Source organism: Dunckerocampus dactyliophorus, chromosome 20 (genome assembly GCF_027744805.1).
Source record: "Dunckerocampus dactyliophorus isolate RoL2022-P2 chromosome 20, RoL_Ddac_1.1, whole genome shotgun sequence".
Taxonomy (NCBI): Eukaryota; Metazoa; Chordata; class Actinopteri; order Syngnathiformes; family Syngnathidae; genus Dunckerocampus; species Dunckerocampus dactyliophorus.
The window spans coordinates 15,919,803-15,932,960 of record NC_072838.1 but is presented as its reverse complement, the minus strand read 5'-3'; the positions used below and the strand labels follow the sequence as shown (position 1 = coordinate 15,932,960).

At 45.0% G+C, this 13,158-nt stretch overlaps 1 protein-coding gene across 1 annotated transcript in view; it reads left to right on the top strand.

Moving 5' to 3' along the window:
* arid1ab (AT rich interactive domain 1Ab (SWI-like)) overlaps positions 1–13,158 on the top strand; it is a 44,309-nt gene that overhangs the window by 20,937 nt on the left and 10,214 nt on the right. Inside the window, exons 3-7 of the mRNA XM_054763328.1 lie at positions 537–1,130; positions 1,794–1,910; positions 11,941–12,181; positions 12,684–12,773; positions 12,919–13,089. Coding sequence (XP_054619303.1) covers positions 537–1,130; positions 1,794–1,910; positions 11,941–12,181; positions 12,684–12,773; positions 12,919–13,089 — 1,213 coding nt within the window. The remainder of the gene's footprint in view (positions 1–536; positions 1,131–1,793; positions 1,911–11,940; positions 12,182–12,683; positions 12,774–12,918; positions 13,090–13,158) is intronic.

Here is a 13,158-nt window from a genome sequence, read left to right as displayed (position 1 = left end):
CAGGAAAAGTGTTTTCCATGCTTGTTAGGCAGATACAATACAGCTGCACTAACTTTGGTTTTATTTTATTAGATTTTTTTAGCACCTGACCTCATGGTTTTTCTTTTAGTGTTACCTCACAAGGTCAGCGCTCCCTCTTTTGAGACTTCTTCTCATACTTAAAGCCTTTCTGTGAACAGGAAAAGCTTCCTATTGAAGCTCAACCAGAAAACAGTTTCTATTTGCATCACTGTGATTGAAATACTTGTAATATTATGCACATTGTGAGGAATACTCTTTTTCACAATCAGAACTATTGCATTTTAGTCTTGTGACAAAAATGAAGAGCTGCTGTTGAATTAAAAAAAAAATCAATTTGTATATTTTTTTAATATACAGTAGATCCTGCAACTGATGTATTTAAGTAGTGAATATAGCAAGTAGCAAGTGTTTGTACTGCAGAAAGTGCTTCATGTTCACACAGTTGAGGTGTGCTGAGTAATTTTGGACCTCAACATGAACTATCGCTGAACTGATTCACCTGCCTGCATCTGTAGATGTCAGCCTATGGACAACAGGGGCCAGGAGGCTACGGCCAGCAGAGTCAGGGCTACTATGGTCAACACGGTCCCCCGCCTCACCAGGGCCAGCAGCAGACACCATACCCTGGGCAACCCCAGGGCAGCTCTGGACCTTCCTTCCCCCAGCAGGGGCACCCGTCACAGCCCCCAGGCCAACCCGGGCAACCTGGGGCCCCTTACTCACAATCCCAAGGTCCCCATGGTGCTCCTCCTGGGCAGGCACCCTATGTACCTCCCCAGCAACAGCAGACCCAACAGCAGCAGGGTTCTGGTTCTCAGAACCAGCAAGGACCTCAAACCCAAGCTGGCTACCAACAAGCTCCCGCATCGGGCCAGCAAGCGCCTCAGCAAACTCCACCGCAGCAACAAGGGCCCCCACAACAACAACCACCACCACAACAACAAACACAACAGCAGCAGCAACCAGGAAACCAGCCTCCTCAATCACAACAACCAAGTCATGCCCAGCAGAGTCAGCCATCACCATACTCACAGACCCCTCCACTGCCTCAGCAGCAGCAACCACAGCAGCAACAGTCGCCATATCAGAGGTTCCCACCCCCTCCCCAGGTATCCACACAGCTGCTCTGCAATCCATCAAGCCTGTGCACTAAGAAATAACGTATTGACCCAAATATAGGACTGTATTTTTCCCCTAGAAAACAGCCTGAACTAGACGGATCCTCTTATATTCAGCATGGAGAGGTTTATACATGTACATTGTACAGGTTTATACATTGCCACCATCAGTCTATCTCACTATCATTTTTGTTTGCATACTTAATTTTGTGTCGCGTTCACATTTGCGCTCGGGTGAACTTCATTTGGACACACCTCTCAGGTGGTCTCGGTCTGCTTGTTTGGTGCACACTGGCTTGACACTTGACCAAACCAAGTCAAGAAACGCACCAGAGTTTTTAGTTTTAATTGAACCAAACATGACAATTGTGAACGCAACTTGGAAACAAGACTAGGAGTTGAGATGCTAAATGTAAGATACTGGTGATGAGTCAAGCAGAGTCATCAACCAAATGCTTGGCAGCTAAGGGATATGATTTAACTAAGATTGATAACATGATTAAAAATGGTCTTTGATTTTGCCTTAAAAACTTGAAAATGGATCTTGAAGTCTTGGTTGTCTTATATTGGGGTCAATTCAGTAATAGCAGAAGGAGCCAAGCATTTAAGACAAGGGGCTTGATTTGATTTTTTTTTTTTCTTCCCTTGGACCAGGAACTTTCCCAGGATTCCTTTAGCTCCCAGTCCAGTGCGCCCCCTTCCAATCAGCCCTTGCCTTCCAACAAGAGCAGTCAAGAAGATAGCATGCAGGGCCGGCCATCCAGTTTACCGGTGAGTCCTTTTGCATCTTCGTTTTTAATTTGTGTGTTTTAGGACCGTTTTAGTAGGGAGTCTGGGCGTCTGAAAGCCTTCTAGCGAAGATAACTTCCCCAAACTCCACATTATAGCTTGGTTGTAGCACGTTGCCGTTTTCTTGGCAGTGTTTATAGGCCAATCTCTGGAGCTAACCTCATTCCGGGCCCCGAGAAAGGAGAGTGAGTAATGAGATCATTAATGAGAGACAATGAAAGTGAGAGAGCAATGTCAGAGCGGCGAGTTGAAGATGCAGGATGGAGCAAGCAAACAACTTGAAATGGTGTGTGAGCGATCTCGTCTGTGTGGGAGCTGTAGAGAGCGAGGGAGGAATGATAAGAAATTCTGTCTATGCCAATAGGGGATGCCCTCAGGACGTGTTACCCTCCTGTTTATTTTCTCTCTCTCTTTATTTATTTATACATCTCTGTGGGCTCTAACCATTGGCTGAACCGGCCACGCTAGGGCTATTTTTACTCTTTCTTTTTCCTCCTCCTCCCTCCCTGCAGACTTATTGGGGATTCCCTATCTGTGCTCGCTGATTGGCTGTGAGACATTAATCTGCTTCTGTCGGTGTGTTGTAGCACATGACACTGTGTACCGATTAGAGCATGTTAAAAAGTTCAAGCCTGACAACTTGTATCAAAATTCAAGTGGTAAGAGGACATGTCTGGAACAAAGATAATGGGTATAGAAACGTAATCAAATGTGCTATGTATAATGTAAATACTAGAATCTAATGTAATGTTTTACTGCGTGGAAAAGATTTAACCTTTACCTTCACTTGATCCTTAAAAACAGTAGTGCGCTTCTGACTGCACTGAACGCCATAAGAGTCTCAGGAAAAAAGCTTCAATATCAAACAATATCAAATTAAAAGCGCAAAATGAATACAGACAGACTCACCACCAGAGAGAAGATTGCATCGTTTGATGTGTGGGTGACAAGCAGTGTGCTAGCATGAATTATTTGACACCCATCAAATACGAACACTAGCACTCAACACAGACATAATGTCATCAAAACTCACCATGATGCATTCATGCACAGCATAACCATTTGGCAACTATGAAAAATATATGTCTGTTTGTGACAGCACCGGAGAAAGTTACTTTGGCTTGGTCTCGAAGCACATAACAATGGTGCGTTCAAGGACTGACGAACAAAATGGGATAAACGCTCGGGGAAACTTAATGAAACAAACTGACAAAAACATACAACAGTTCTGGGCTTTCTCACAGTATACAGTATTGTTTTTCCAATTAAATAATAGCTCTTACTTCCAAAATTGATATACATTTGCACTAGGTTCTTAAAAAAAGGGTAGTGCTTCTGTGATATAGTAAGATTGACTTGCACATTTGTAGTCCATGCTGTTTGACCAGCCTGTGCCCTTGATTCCTAAAAACACCAGATCGCTCATTTTATATAGAGATTTTTTGATGAGTGTTCTTGCAGTTAAGTCCTTGAAAACAGCGGCGCTTTCGGTCATATAGCGTGGCATGCACAAGTTTGGGCACCCCCCCTTTTAGCTCAAATTTTTTCACTAGATTCCTAAAAACAGCATAGTGCTCCTGTCATATAAGATCTTTGACTAGCACTTTTGGAGTACATGCCTTTTAGCCCTATATTCCTAAAACACCAAAGCGTGGTGTTATATAGCGCATCTTTGGCTAGTGTTTTTTCAGTTAGTCTTTAAAAACAACAGAGCGCACCTGACAAGTGTTAAGATAGGGCTTCTTGCGACTTAATTTCTAACTTAGTTACTTCATTCCTCATGACCGTTTAGTGAAGTAATACGTTTTTAAGATATGGCAGAGCATTTCATTGATGCTATACACAAAGTAAGAATAATAGTGAAGGGAAAAATGTTAAAAATGAAATTGTGGCCCCCTTAACAATCTAGTTAAATAGCTGTGGGCTAGATGAATAATAACATTGAATATACCTATAAAAGGTTCTAATGAATATAAAAGTAGCGTTGATTTTATGATGTGATTTGTTCTACTTTATTACTATCTTCACACAGCCCTAAGTCGATTTGGGAAGCTAGCATCATTTATTTAGCCAGGTTACACTGAAACATTTCCTCATCCCAAATCTGTCTGAGCCAGGTGCAAAGACTCTGACGTGTGCAGGAGGCTCAGTGCCTGCTGGAAGGTGTAGTGAGAGAAGCAGCTGTGGATTAGAGTTTGGGAGGTAGGGGGTAGTTTGATAGGAGAAAAAAAAAAGCAGAACTTGCTGAGCAAGTCAAACTGGTTTCTGGTTTGTTTTCACCTTGGCTCCAGGACGCGCGCAGGTGACTGTTGAGCATTAACCGCTTTGTCGGCTGCTCCTCAACTTGTGTCCAAGGAAATGTCCTTGCACTTATAAATCTTATCAATTCAGTTTACATTCATTGGTCTTCTAACAGTCTATGTTGTGCTGTGGCAGATAAGAAGATCCAGTTGGATTCAATGACATGTAGAATGAGGGTTGTACCTTGTCTCATTTACAGTGCCTTAAAAGTCTTGGAAATTGCGTCTGCTGCATTACCCCACTCATGGCTTTCACTCTCCCTGGAAGTGACACTTCCTCTCCTTGTCAAGCCACGGGAATGGGGGCATATCGAACCCTCCCCTCCACCTTGCCCTCTTTTTATTTTAATCTCCTCCTTGTCCTCTCGTATAGGTCTTTTGTACACTCTTTCTCCACTGTTGGCTTAATCCCGCTAAAGGCCGCCCACTGGCTGTGCTGCTACTCTTTTTGATGTTTCCTGAATGTGTTTCAGACTCGAGAGGAAGGTCACATGTTGGTCACGCACTTTGAGTTTGTTTTACTTCGCTCCCCCCACTGACGGTTTCTTCCGCCTCTCACCAAAATAAGAGCTGTTGGTCCAGGGTTAAGGCCGAGGCTAAGAGGGGAACGTTTTTAACATAGAAGTGATTAAAATATGTATTGTTTGACCTTTTCCATTACAAAATAATCTGTAAAAATGCTTATTACATAGTGCAGGGGTCGGCAACCTTTACTGGAGCCACGAGGTTTAGTCCTTTTTAATTTCATCCGTTTCAAAAGCAGAATACAACAAACAGAAGTGCAATTTGTAAGGCTTTTTTGAATCCTTGCTGCATTAAATTGTGTAAAGTGAAAATAAAATGTAGCTACTGTAATGTTTTTTTTTAAGTAGTTGCAGCTGTGCAGTTGCATAAAAGTAAACATAAATTTAGGAACATTTCTTGACAGGTCTGAAATAAATGTTTTTTTTTCTGAAAAATAACATCCTTTTAATTGCTAGTGATTTCGTCTGTTTAATATGACTTGTTTCTGACGCCCGAGGCTGATCTTCCCTATGTTGGGGCAGTGTCAGATATGACTTAGTGCTTCACACAGGACTGTAGGCTCTCATTTGTGACAGATATTGATGAATTATTAATTTTTTTTAATGTATTCATGATTAGCTTACCGTGAGGATTGCACGCTCAAGAAGCCGCCTACAGGTAAAGGCCAAGCGCCATAGACGTGGTTGTGATGCATACTTTAATTAGTCAATTATTGACTAATTATAAACATTTAAAAAAATGTATGTTAATGTTTCACTTTGAACGCCAAAATATAAACCAAAGTGAAATAATATATAGATAATAATTACATTAATAAATAACCTTTTTTAAAATTATTATTTCACGACCAAACGTAGCCATAGCAAGGAGACTGAAGAGCTGCAGGTTGCCTACCTCTGGTGTTAAAGACAGAGTTTTGCTTGAAAGGACAAGCCATCGCCAACTACTGGCCTGGCATGCATATCACAAGCAGTGAATAGGGATAATGTACATACATCAGTGTAAAACCTACTGCAGCCGAGGGCCACATCCAGAAAAATTAGGATGCAAAAAAAGGATGCATGGTCCACTTTTATATTAACTTTTCTGTAATGAAACACACTAAAACCACTCCAGCATTGCTGAAGATATGCTAAGACGTGAAAATATATTTCACAAATTATTATTGTTGGTGAGATATCTTGTTGAAACATTCAAGATTTCAACTTCTTCCACCCTCCATGAGTCATTTTTAATTATATGTATAGAATATCCCCAGGGACCAATCAAAATGGGGCTGCAGGCACCCCTGATGTACAGTATATGAAGCTTTTCACTCAAACCACCTTAAGAGAGCAGCTCAGATCCCTTATCCACTGCCTTTGCAATGCTCTGAGACCACCTGCATGTAAAAACCACAGCCCTCTCACCAAATCACCTCTAACAAGGCAAGACTCCTGATTTTTGGATCCTCCTGTCCCGCTCTATTCCACTCTCTCCTCCTACAAAGCCCTCATTCCCCGCTCAGCCCAGCCCAGCTCTGCTCTCCTGCGGCAGCTAAGCTTGTTTTTGCGACATAGCTGTGGAGCAATCAGCCTGACAAGGCCGGCCCACTTCCCTCCCCCCGCCTCCCCTTCTTTCTCCAACCAGCCCAACCCCCCCATCACTGCCTCCCCCCAATATTGCACTTTAGTATTTTGCTGCTTTATTGTCCTTTATTTTTCTCTTTTTCAGCGTTATGCCTCTCTAGCCCTGCTCTCTAAATTCTTGCTTTCTCCTTCCCTTGCCTGCGCTCTCCACCCTCCTCCTCCTCCACCTCCTCGCTGGCTCCCTCCTCAGTAAATCAGCTTTCATAACGCTGTGCAGCACAGCCTTGTTTTGCGAGGCTCTGATGCTGACTTATTCAGAGTCTGGGGCTGGTTTCCTGTTGCTATTCTGGGGGCCTTGCTTCCTGTGTGGACTTGTGTTATTCAGATTCCAGGGTGCCTCTCACTCTCTCTCACTCCATCCCCCTCCCTCCCTTGCATTCCCTCCCTCCCTCAATGTGTGATTTTTAATTAATGTAGTCGAGAAAATTCAATGTGCTGACAAAGTGTGTTGTTTTGCATTTTTGCTTGGGTGAACTGGTTTCTCGGCAAGCGCTCTTTTTTTTTTTTTTTTTTTTTTTTTTTTTGCTCTTGTGAGCCTGCACACGGAACACTCTCCCCGCTCCCTTTTGGCTCTCACTCTCACACACTCTCCCATGCCCCTCCCCTCTGCCTCCATTTGTGCTGGGCTGAGCTAGTTTTGCAGCACAAAGACTGTGGCTGACTGCAGCACTGTCTGTCCTCTCTGCGTTCTCCCTCTCTCACTGGATGGATGAGAGCATCACTACAATGGAATTAGCCCTCACTCCACCAAATAATTTCACCCTATCTCCCCTGCTAGATATTAGTTTTTTTTTTTACAGCGCCCTCTAGACCCCTCCAACCCCACATCTCCCTGAGGCCCCTCCATCCCTCTGAAGGCCAGGGTTCCTCAGATGCCTGCCTCACTTCGGCATCTGTGCACTGCTCTGGGACTCCCTGCTACCATTGTGATCACCACAAAAGGCCCCTAACGCTGACACACACACACACACACACACACACACACACACACACACACACACACCATCTCGACATTATTCACAGCAATCAGAGCCCCCTCCCACACACACACACACACACACACACACACACACACACACTCCCCTCCTCCCCTTCACCACCGCTTTCCATCAGGCAACACACAGACTGCTGCTGGTGCAGTGTTTGCGTGTGCTGAATCCCACCTTTATTGTTCCCCTCCCACAGAGAACCTCAATTAGGCTAATGTGGAGAATTTAAAAAGTAACTCCCCTACCTTTTGATTGCGTTTTTGACTACTTTTGGATGCGCTCTTCCTAACTTTTGCTTATTCATGTTTTTTTTCCCCCGCCCATGTGGCTGCCGGTGATGAAGTAGCAAGGTAATGGTGACCCCTGGGGAGCAACAGTAGCTCTTGTGTGGATGCAACCTACATCTACTTATGTGTCACATCTTAAATATGTAAAATAAGGAACCATTTTACATTTTTGGCTTTTTATGTGATTATCATAAGGCTTGTATGGTGCTCCTCTATGTTGTCCCTTCTGCCTGCTCTGGATGTGAAACCGTGTAATGGCTGCTGCTGCATCATGAGACTGGGGCCTGCCTTGCTTCTCTTCCTTTCACCACCACTTCTTCACTCCATAGTGGAATGGGAGTGCCCCCTTATGGTTGAGCTTAGCCCTGCAAACCTTGAGCCAGGGCTGAATCCGCCTCTCCTAAAGTCTTCTCTGGACTTTGGAGAAGCCTCAGCAAGTTCGGCGGGCCCCCAGATGCAAATGGGACACCCGGCTAGGCGGCACAGGTGTCAGGAAGTCCTGCCCATCCCCCGCTTAGTCACAGTGTTAATCCCGTGTTTGAGGTGATGATGAGTTGATTTGTGGAAGAGACTTTTCCCATGTTACTTGCTTGGACGTCTAAAGTCCTCATTTGTTGCACATGTGCAAGGAGTTCAATGTTCAGTCATATGTCCACCTTGCGTGAGCGTGTCTCCCAGGTGTCCTTGTTCCCCTGTTGTGATTAAGTAAGCATCGGCTCTGATGCGTCTCCTCTTACAATGACTGGCTTCTTCTTTTGTAGTAGCTTGACTGAGCAGTGACCCTGGCGAGCACACAGGGAGGCCCAAGAGCGAGCGGCAGACAGGGAGATGGCAGCTACGAAGGGGTGGGGGAGGGGGGTGCTGCGTCTGTGGTAATGTGTCAAGCACGTGGATCACGGTAACCATGGTAACCGTGGAGATGCAGCTCTACCCCCGCCCCCAATACAGCTAGCACATGTACAGTTGCCTTTTTAATTTATTAATTTATTTTTTGCATGAAAAAGCTTTTGGCTGCCAATGCCTGACAGACGAGAAGAGCAGGTCATAGACATGGTGTTGAACTTGTGACCAGGTCGTGCATCCTGCTTAGCACTAGGGCTACTTCCTTGACTGAGTTGCACACACCAGATAGCTTCCATTATCTCAAGGCTGCTACTCTGTTTTTTTCCCTCAGCCTCTTAGGAGGAAAAAAAAAAAGAGAGAAACCGACTGGCTTGGCAGACTAATGGCTGTGGTCGGGCTTGACTGGCTCAGTGAAGTAATCTGCAAATGGAATACATTAAGATGACGACGGCTAGGACGAGCGCATGACTCAGGAGATGTGGAGAACATGGGAATTGGTTCATACAACAATAATTGCATTTCCCAACAAATTCTTTTTGTTGTTGTTTTTTTTTAAATAATAATTCCTCATTAAATTTCATACAAATGGAATTTCCGGTCCACTCTCAAGCCATCAGACGTTACGAAGCACTCTTGCTTTTGTGGTGTAGTCTATTCTGGAGGTCCATGTTAGGCAGAGCTGGGGAAAACACAAAATGGCTGCCAGAGAGAGAAGCTTCAAGCTCTGCTTAAAGTGCTGCAGATTTCTCCTTTCTGCAGCGCTGTTTTATGTTGTTTTCGTCATGGTTAAACTGCCAATAAGCATTTCTTTGTCTTTGTGTACATTTTAATAATTGCTACAACGCCACCAGATTCATGAGAACTCTCCACCTTTGCTGCAAGGCTACCTCACTGTCCCGCAACTTGTCCTTCGCGCTCTCACCCTCGTTGCTCTCCATCATTTCCCCTCCACTGTAATTATGAGTGTGTTGAATAGCAGGGCATCAGTATCACCATCAAAGCACCCCCACCGCTCCCTCCTCTACTCTCTCTGTGTCCAGGCCTGTGCAGTCAGCAGAACAGGCCGGTGTGTGCTCTATCGAGCCGGGAGGGGAAAAAAATCAATGGCTGCAGAGTGGGAGCGGGAAGGAGCTTTGTGTGTTGCGGTGTGGGTTTTTGTGACTATGCCTCCACTTATTTGGGCTCTGGGGCCAGATCTGCCACATACCAGATGCTTACTTAATTTTTAAGCGGTATATTTGTTTTTAATGGGGGGCAGGACGACGACTTGTAGTAGTAATGTGCTGAATTTTAAATAGGCAATGGAGCCTATGTCATTCTATACTTCACATCTTTGTCCAGAATTTAATGGTTGGATGAAAATAAAATGGATCGTGCAGCGGTAGGCACTTATAACACACAGACAGGCAATTTTAAAACAAGAAACATGTCTGCTGGGCTCCATGTAAGCTTGTAAAGATAATGCGCATGTCACTGTACATTTCATATGTCACTATATTGATGAACAGAAGCGTTGTAGTGCACGACAAGTCCATTGTGGTTGCTTTTTCAGGCTTCTGATAAGCCGAAATGCACAAGACAGTAAATGTGTTGTTTATGTGGACAGCCTTTTTTTTTTTTTTTTTTTAACTCCGCTGGTGTGGATGGGGATAATTTTTTTATATATGTTTTTGTGTGGACATTGCCATTCGTTTAGTTGCCTTCTTATAAAAAAGACAACTTATTGAGATCACTTATTGAGATGGAAATTAGTTGCTTTTCCATGGTGAAATTAGCATGACTATTCAAGCGCATTTGTTGTCCTCAAAGACATCACCTGCTGTTCCAGTCAACAGGCAGACATCATTCGTCAAGCTTGTTTGTTGTTGACTTAAAAATAAATAAGATCCTATGCTTTTCCGGGGTGAAATTGGCTTAGTATTTAGTTGTTATCCTCTACAAGCATACAGGGCACTTTGTTTTCCCTCTGTGAAATTGTAAACATGTGAATGGGACATGATTACTCAAGCTTAGCTTGTTGAGTTGGAGATTTCCTTTTCCTGAGTGAAATTGGCATGACTAGTCGACCTTATTTGTTGTTCCCCTCCAAAAGCATGTTATTGTTTGCTTTTCCTTTGGCAAAATGCCGGGTGTCAGAGGTTCTAGTCAGACTTGCTTGTTGACTGAGATCCCTTTTCTTGCGGAAATTTGTACGTAACGTTTCATAAAGGCATGAGAAGTAGAGCTCTGTGGTTGTTGGCTTTTCCTTTTGTGCAATTGTCAACAAATGAAACAGACATGACCAATCGAGCTTGTGTACTGTTGACTCCTATTCTGTGCAACTTGCCCACTTCCACCTTCCTTGCTTGTCTTTCTTGTCATGTGACTGAAGCGTGTCAGCCGTTTACAATGACTCCCGGCTGAGTTGACCCCTCGTGCCCTCAGAGAGACACCTCTAGGCATTGACCCCTGACCCTTTTTTGCCCTGCAGTCTGGGGCCAAGCAAAGGGAGATTGATGTTGGCGTGTTTTTGTAACAATGGCATGACTCTTTTGAGCGTGGCGGCTACCGGGGTGGTCATTGTGTTGGCCAGCAGACAGAGCCTTCTCTTCTGTCAGATGACCAGTCTTGTGATGTCTCAGCAGAGGTGGGGGTGGTTAAATGTCACCTAATGACATTGGGAGCTGGAAAAGGATCCCGCCATGGTTGTTTAAGGAACATGACGCTGTTTGATCCTTGCTCCCCTGCTTGCATCCTGACCTTTATTTTATGAGCATTAATGGGTTAGTTAATGTAGAAAAGCCATCCCTGCTGTGCATCACATGCTTCTCCTGTGCAGGTCAAAGAGGCCTGGGTGAGTGCAGTCACCGAAAGAGAAGGCGGTCTGGAAGAGGGAGGGAGGTCTTTATTGTGAATCAGCGTTTATTGTGAATCCTTCTGTGGTTCCTCCATCAGGTCACATCCCAAAAATAGCAACGGGCGCTGTTTCAAGTGCAAAACCGCCGGCTTCAAGGCTGCAGCCAGCCTGCGAGTGTGAGATTTCTATGGGAATTGTTGGCCACCTTCCAACCAATGCTTTTTCCCTCCCCGCCCCTCCTCCTCCTCCCTCTCTCTCTCTCTACTCCCTCCCCTCTTCCTCTGACGTGACTGGCAGATGAGCTTGCATTTCTGAGGAAGCACATGGGCTCCATGTGAGTGGCCAGTGTGTAAACATTCACCTTCCCACAAACATAATCGTTGTGGGCTGCCTTCCTGCCGGGCCGGCTGCCTTTGTGCTTGGGCCAGGAAAGGCTCGATAGCATCACCACATGGTACCAGACTGTTCCCAGCAACTGCCCCTTCAGCTCTTTTCCTCTCTGACCTTCTTGAACTGAACTGCTTGTTGCAGTGGAAAACCTTATATTTGAATACGATGCATAACTTTAAAAAAAAGAAAATGGCCGCCTTTGTGTTTCTTCCAGGATCTGTCGGGCTCCATCGACGACCTTCCCACCGGCACCGAAGGAGCCCTGAGCCCCGGTGTCAGCACCTCAGGCGTGTCCAGCAGTCAGGGGGAGCAGAGCAACCCTGCCCAGTCGCCTTTCTCGCCGCACACCTCGCCCCACCTGCCAGGCATACGCGGGCCCTCGCCGTCACCTGTGGGTTCCCCTGCCAGCGTCACCCCCTCCCGCACTGGCCCGCTGTCACCCGCTGCTGTGCCAGGTAAAGTTACATGATACTTGAGGGTTGATGTCATTTTATTTGCTTCAATATGACATTGTTTGACTGCTAAAATAGGTCTTCAAAATGTGTCAAATGATTTGGGTAAGCAAGAACCAAAAAAAAAAAACAAATGGAAGCAATTTTCACCTGACAAGGCATAATAAAACAAAAACAAAACAACCCAACCACTCTAATTCCAAATGCATTTCCACTGAAGAGCTGACAGCATCAGATGCCGCATGAAAGCAGGAGATTTGGAGTCCAAACAGAAAACTGGCACACTCCAAAAAAAAAAAAAAAAAGGGAAAAAAAAACACGAGATCTCATTTGTAATTCATGAAGTGACTTGCCAGATGGGAACATTAAGTCTCTATCTACTATCACAATGCTTGTAAACCAGCCAAACAGCAGAGATGCCGCTGCCTGCGACAGGATTGTGTTTTCATTTCACTTGTGCTCCATTTGATGTGACTCATTGGATTGAATTTGCTTGTCCTTACAGGTAATCAGATGCCTCCCCGGCCGCCCAGCGTCCAGTCAGACAGCATCATGCACTCTTCCATGAACCAGTCGGCCATGGGCCAAGACAGGGGTGAGTAGAAAGCAAGGAGTAAATGTCCATACAGAATTGTATGCATTTGTTTGTGTAAGATGACACTTCTATGCTTGCACACAAATGTTATGTACATTTTAATTGAGCCATAAATTAAACTAATAGCGTTGCACTCGCCTTCCAGTGTACATGCGTAACCCACAGATGCCTCCTTATGGCTCCCCTGGACAACCTGGCTCTGCCTTATCTCCACGCCAGTCTTCGGGGGGTCAGATGCATGGTGGAATGGGACCCTATCCTCAGAACAATTCCATGGGAAACTATGGGCCTCAGGGGGGACAGTATGGCCCTCAAGGTGAGGCAAGGCCATGGGGTACTCCTGCCTTCACACTCACATAAAACAATAAAGACAAGGTAGCATATT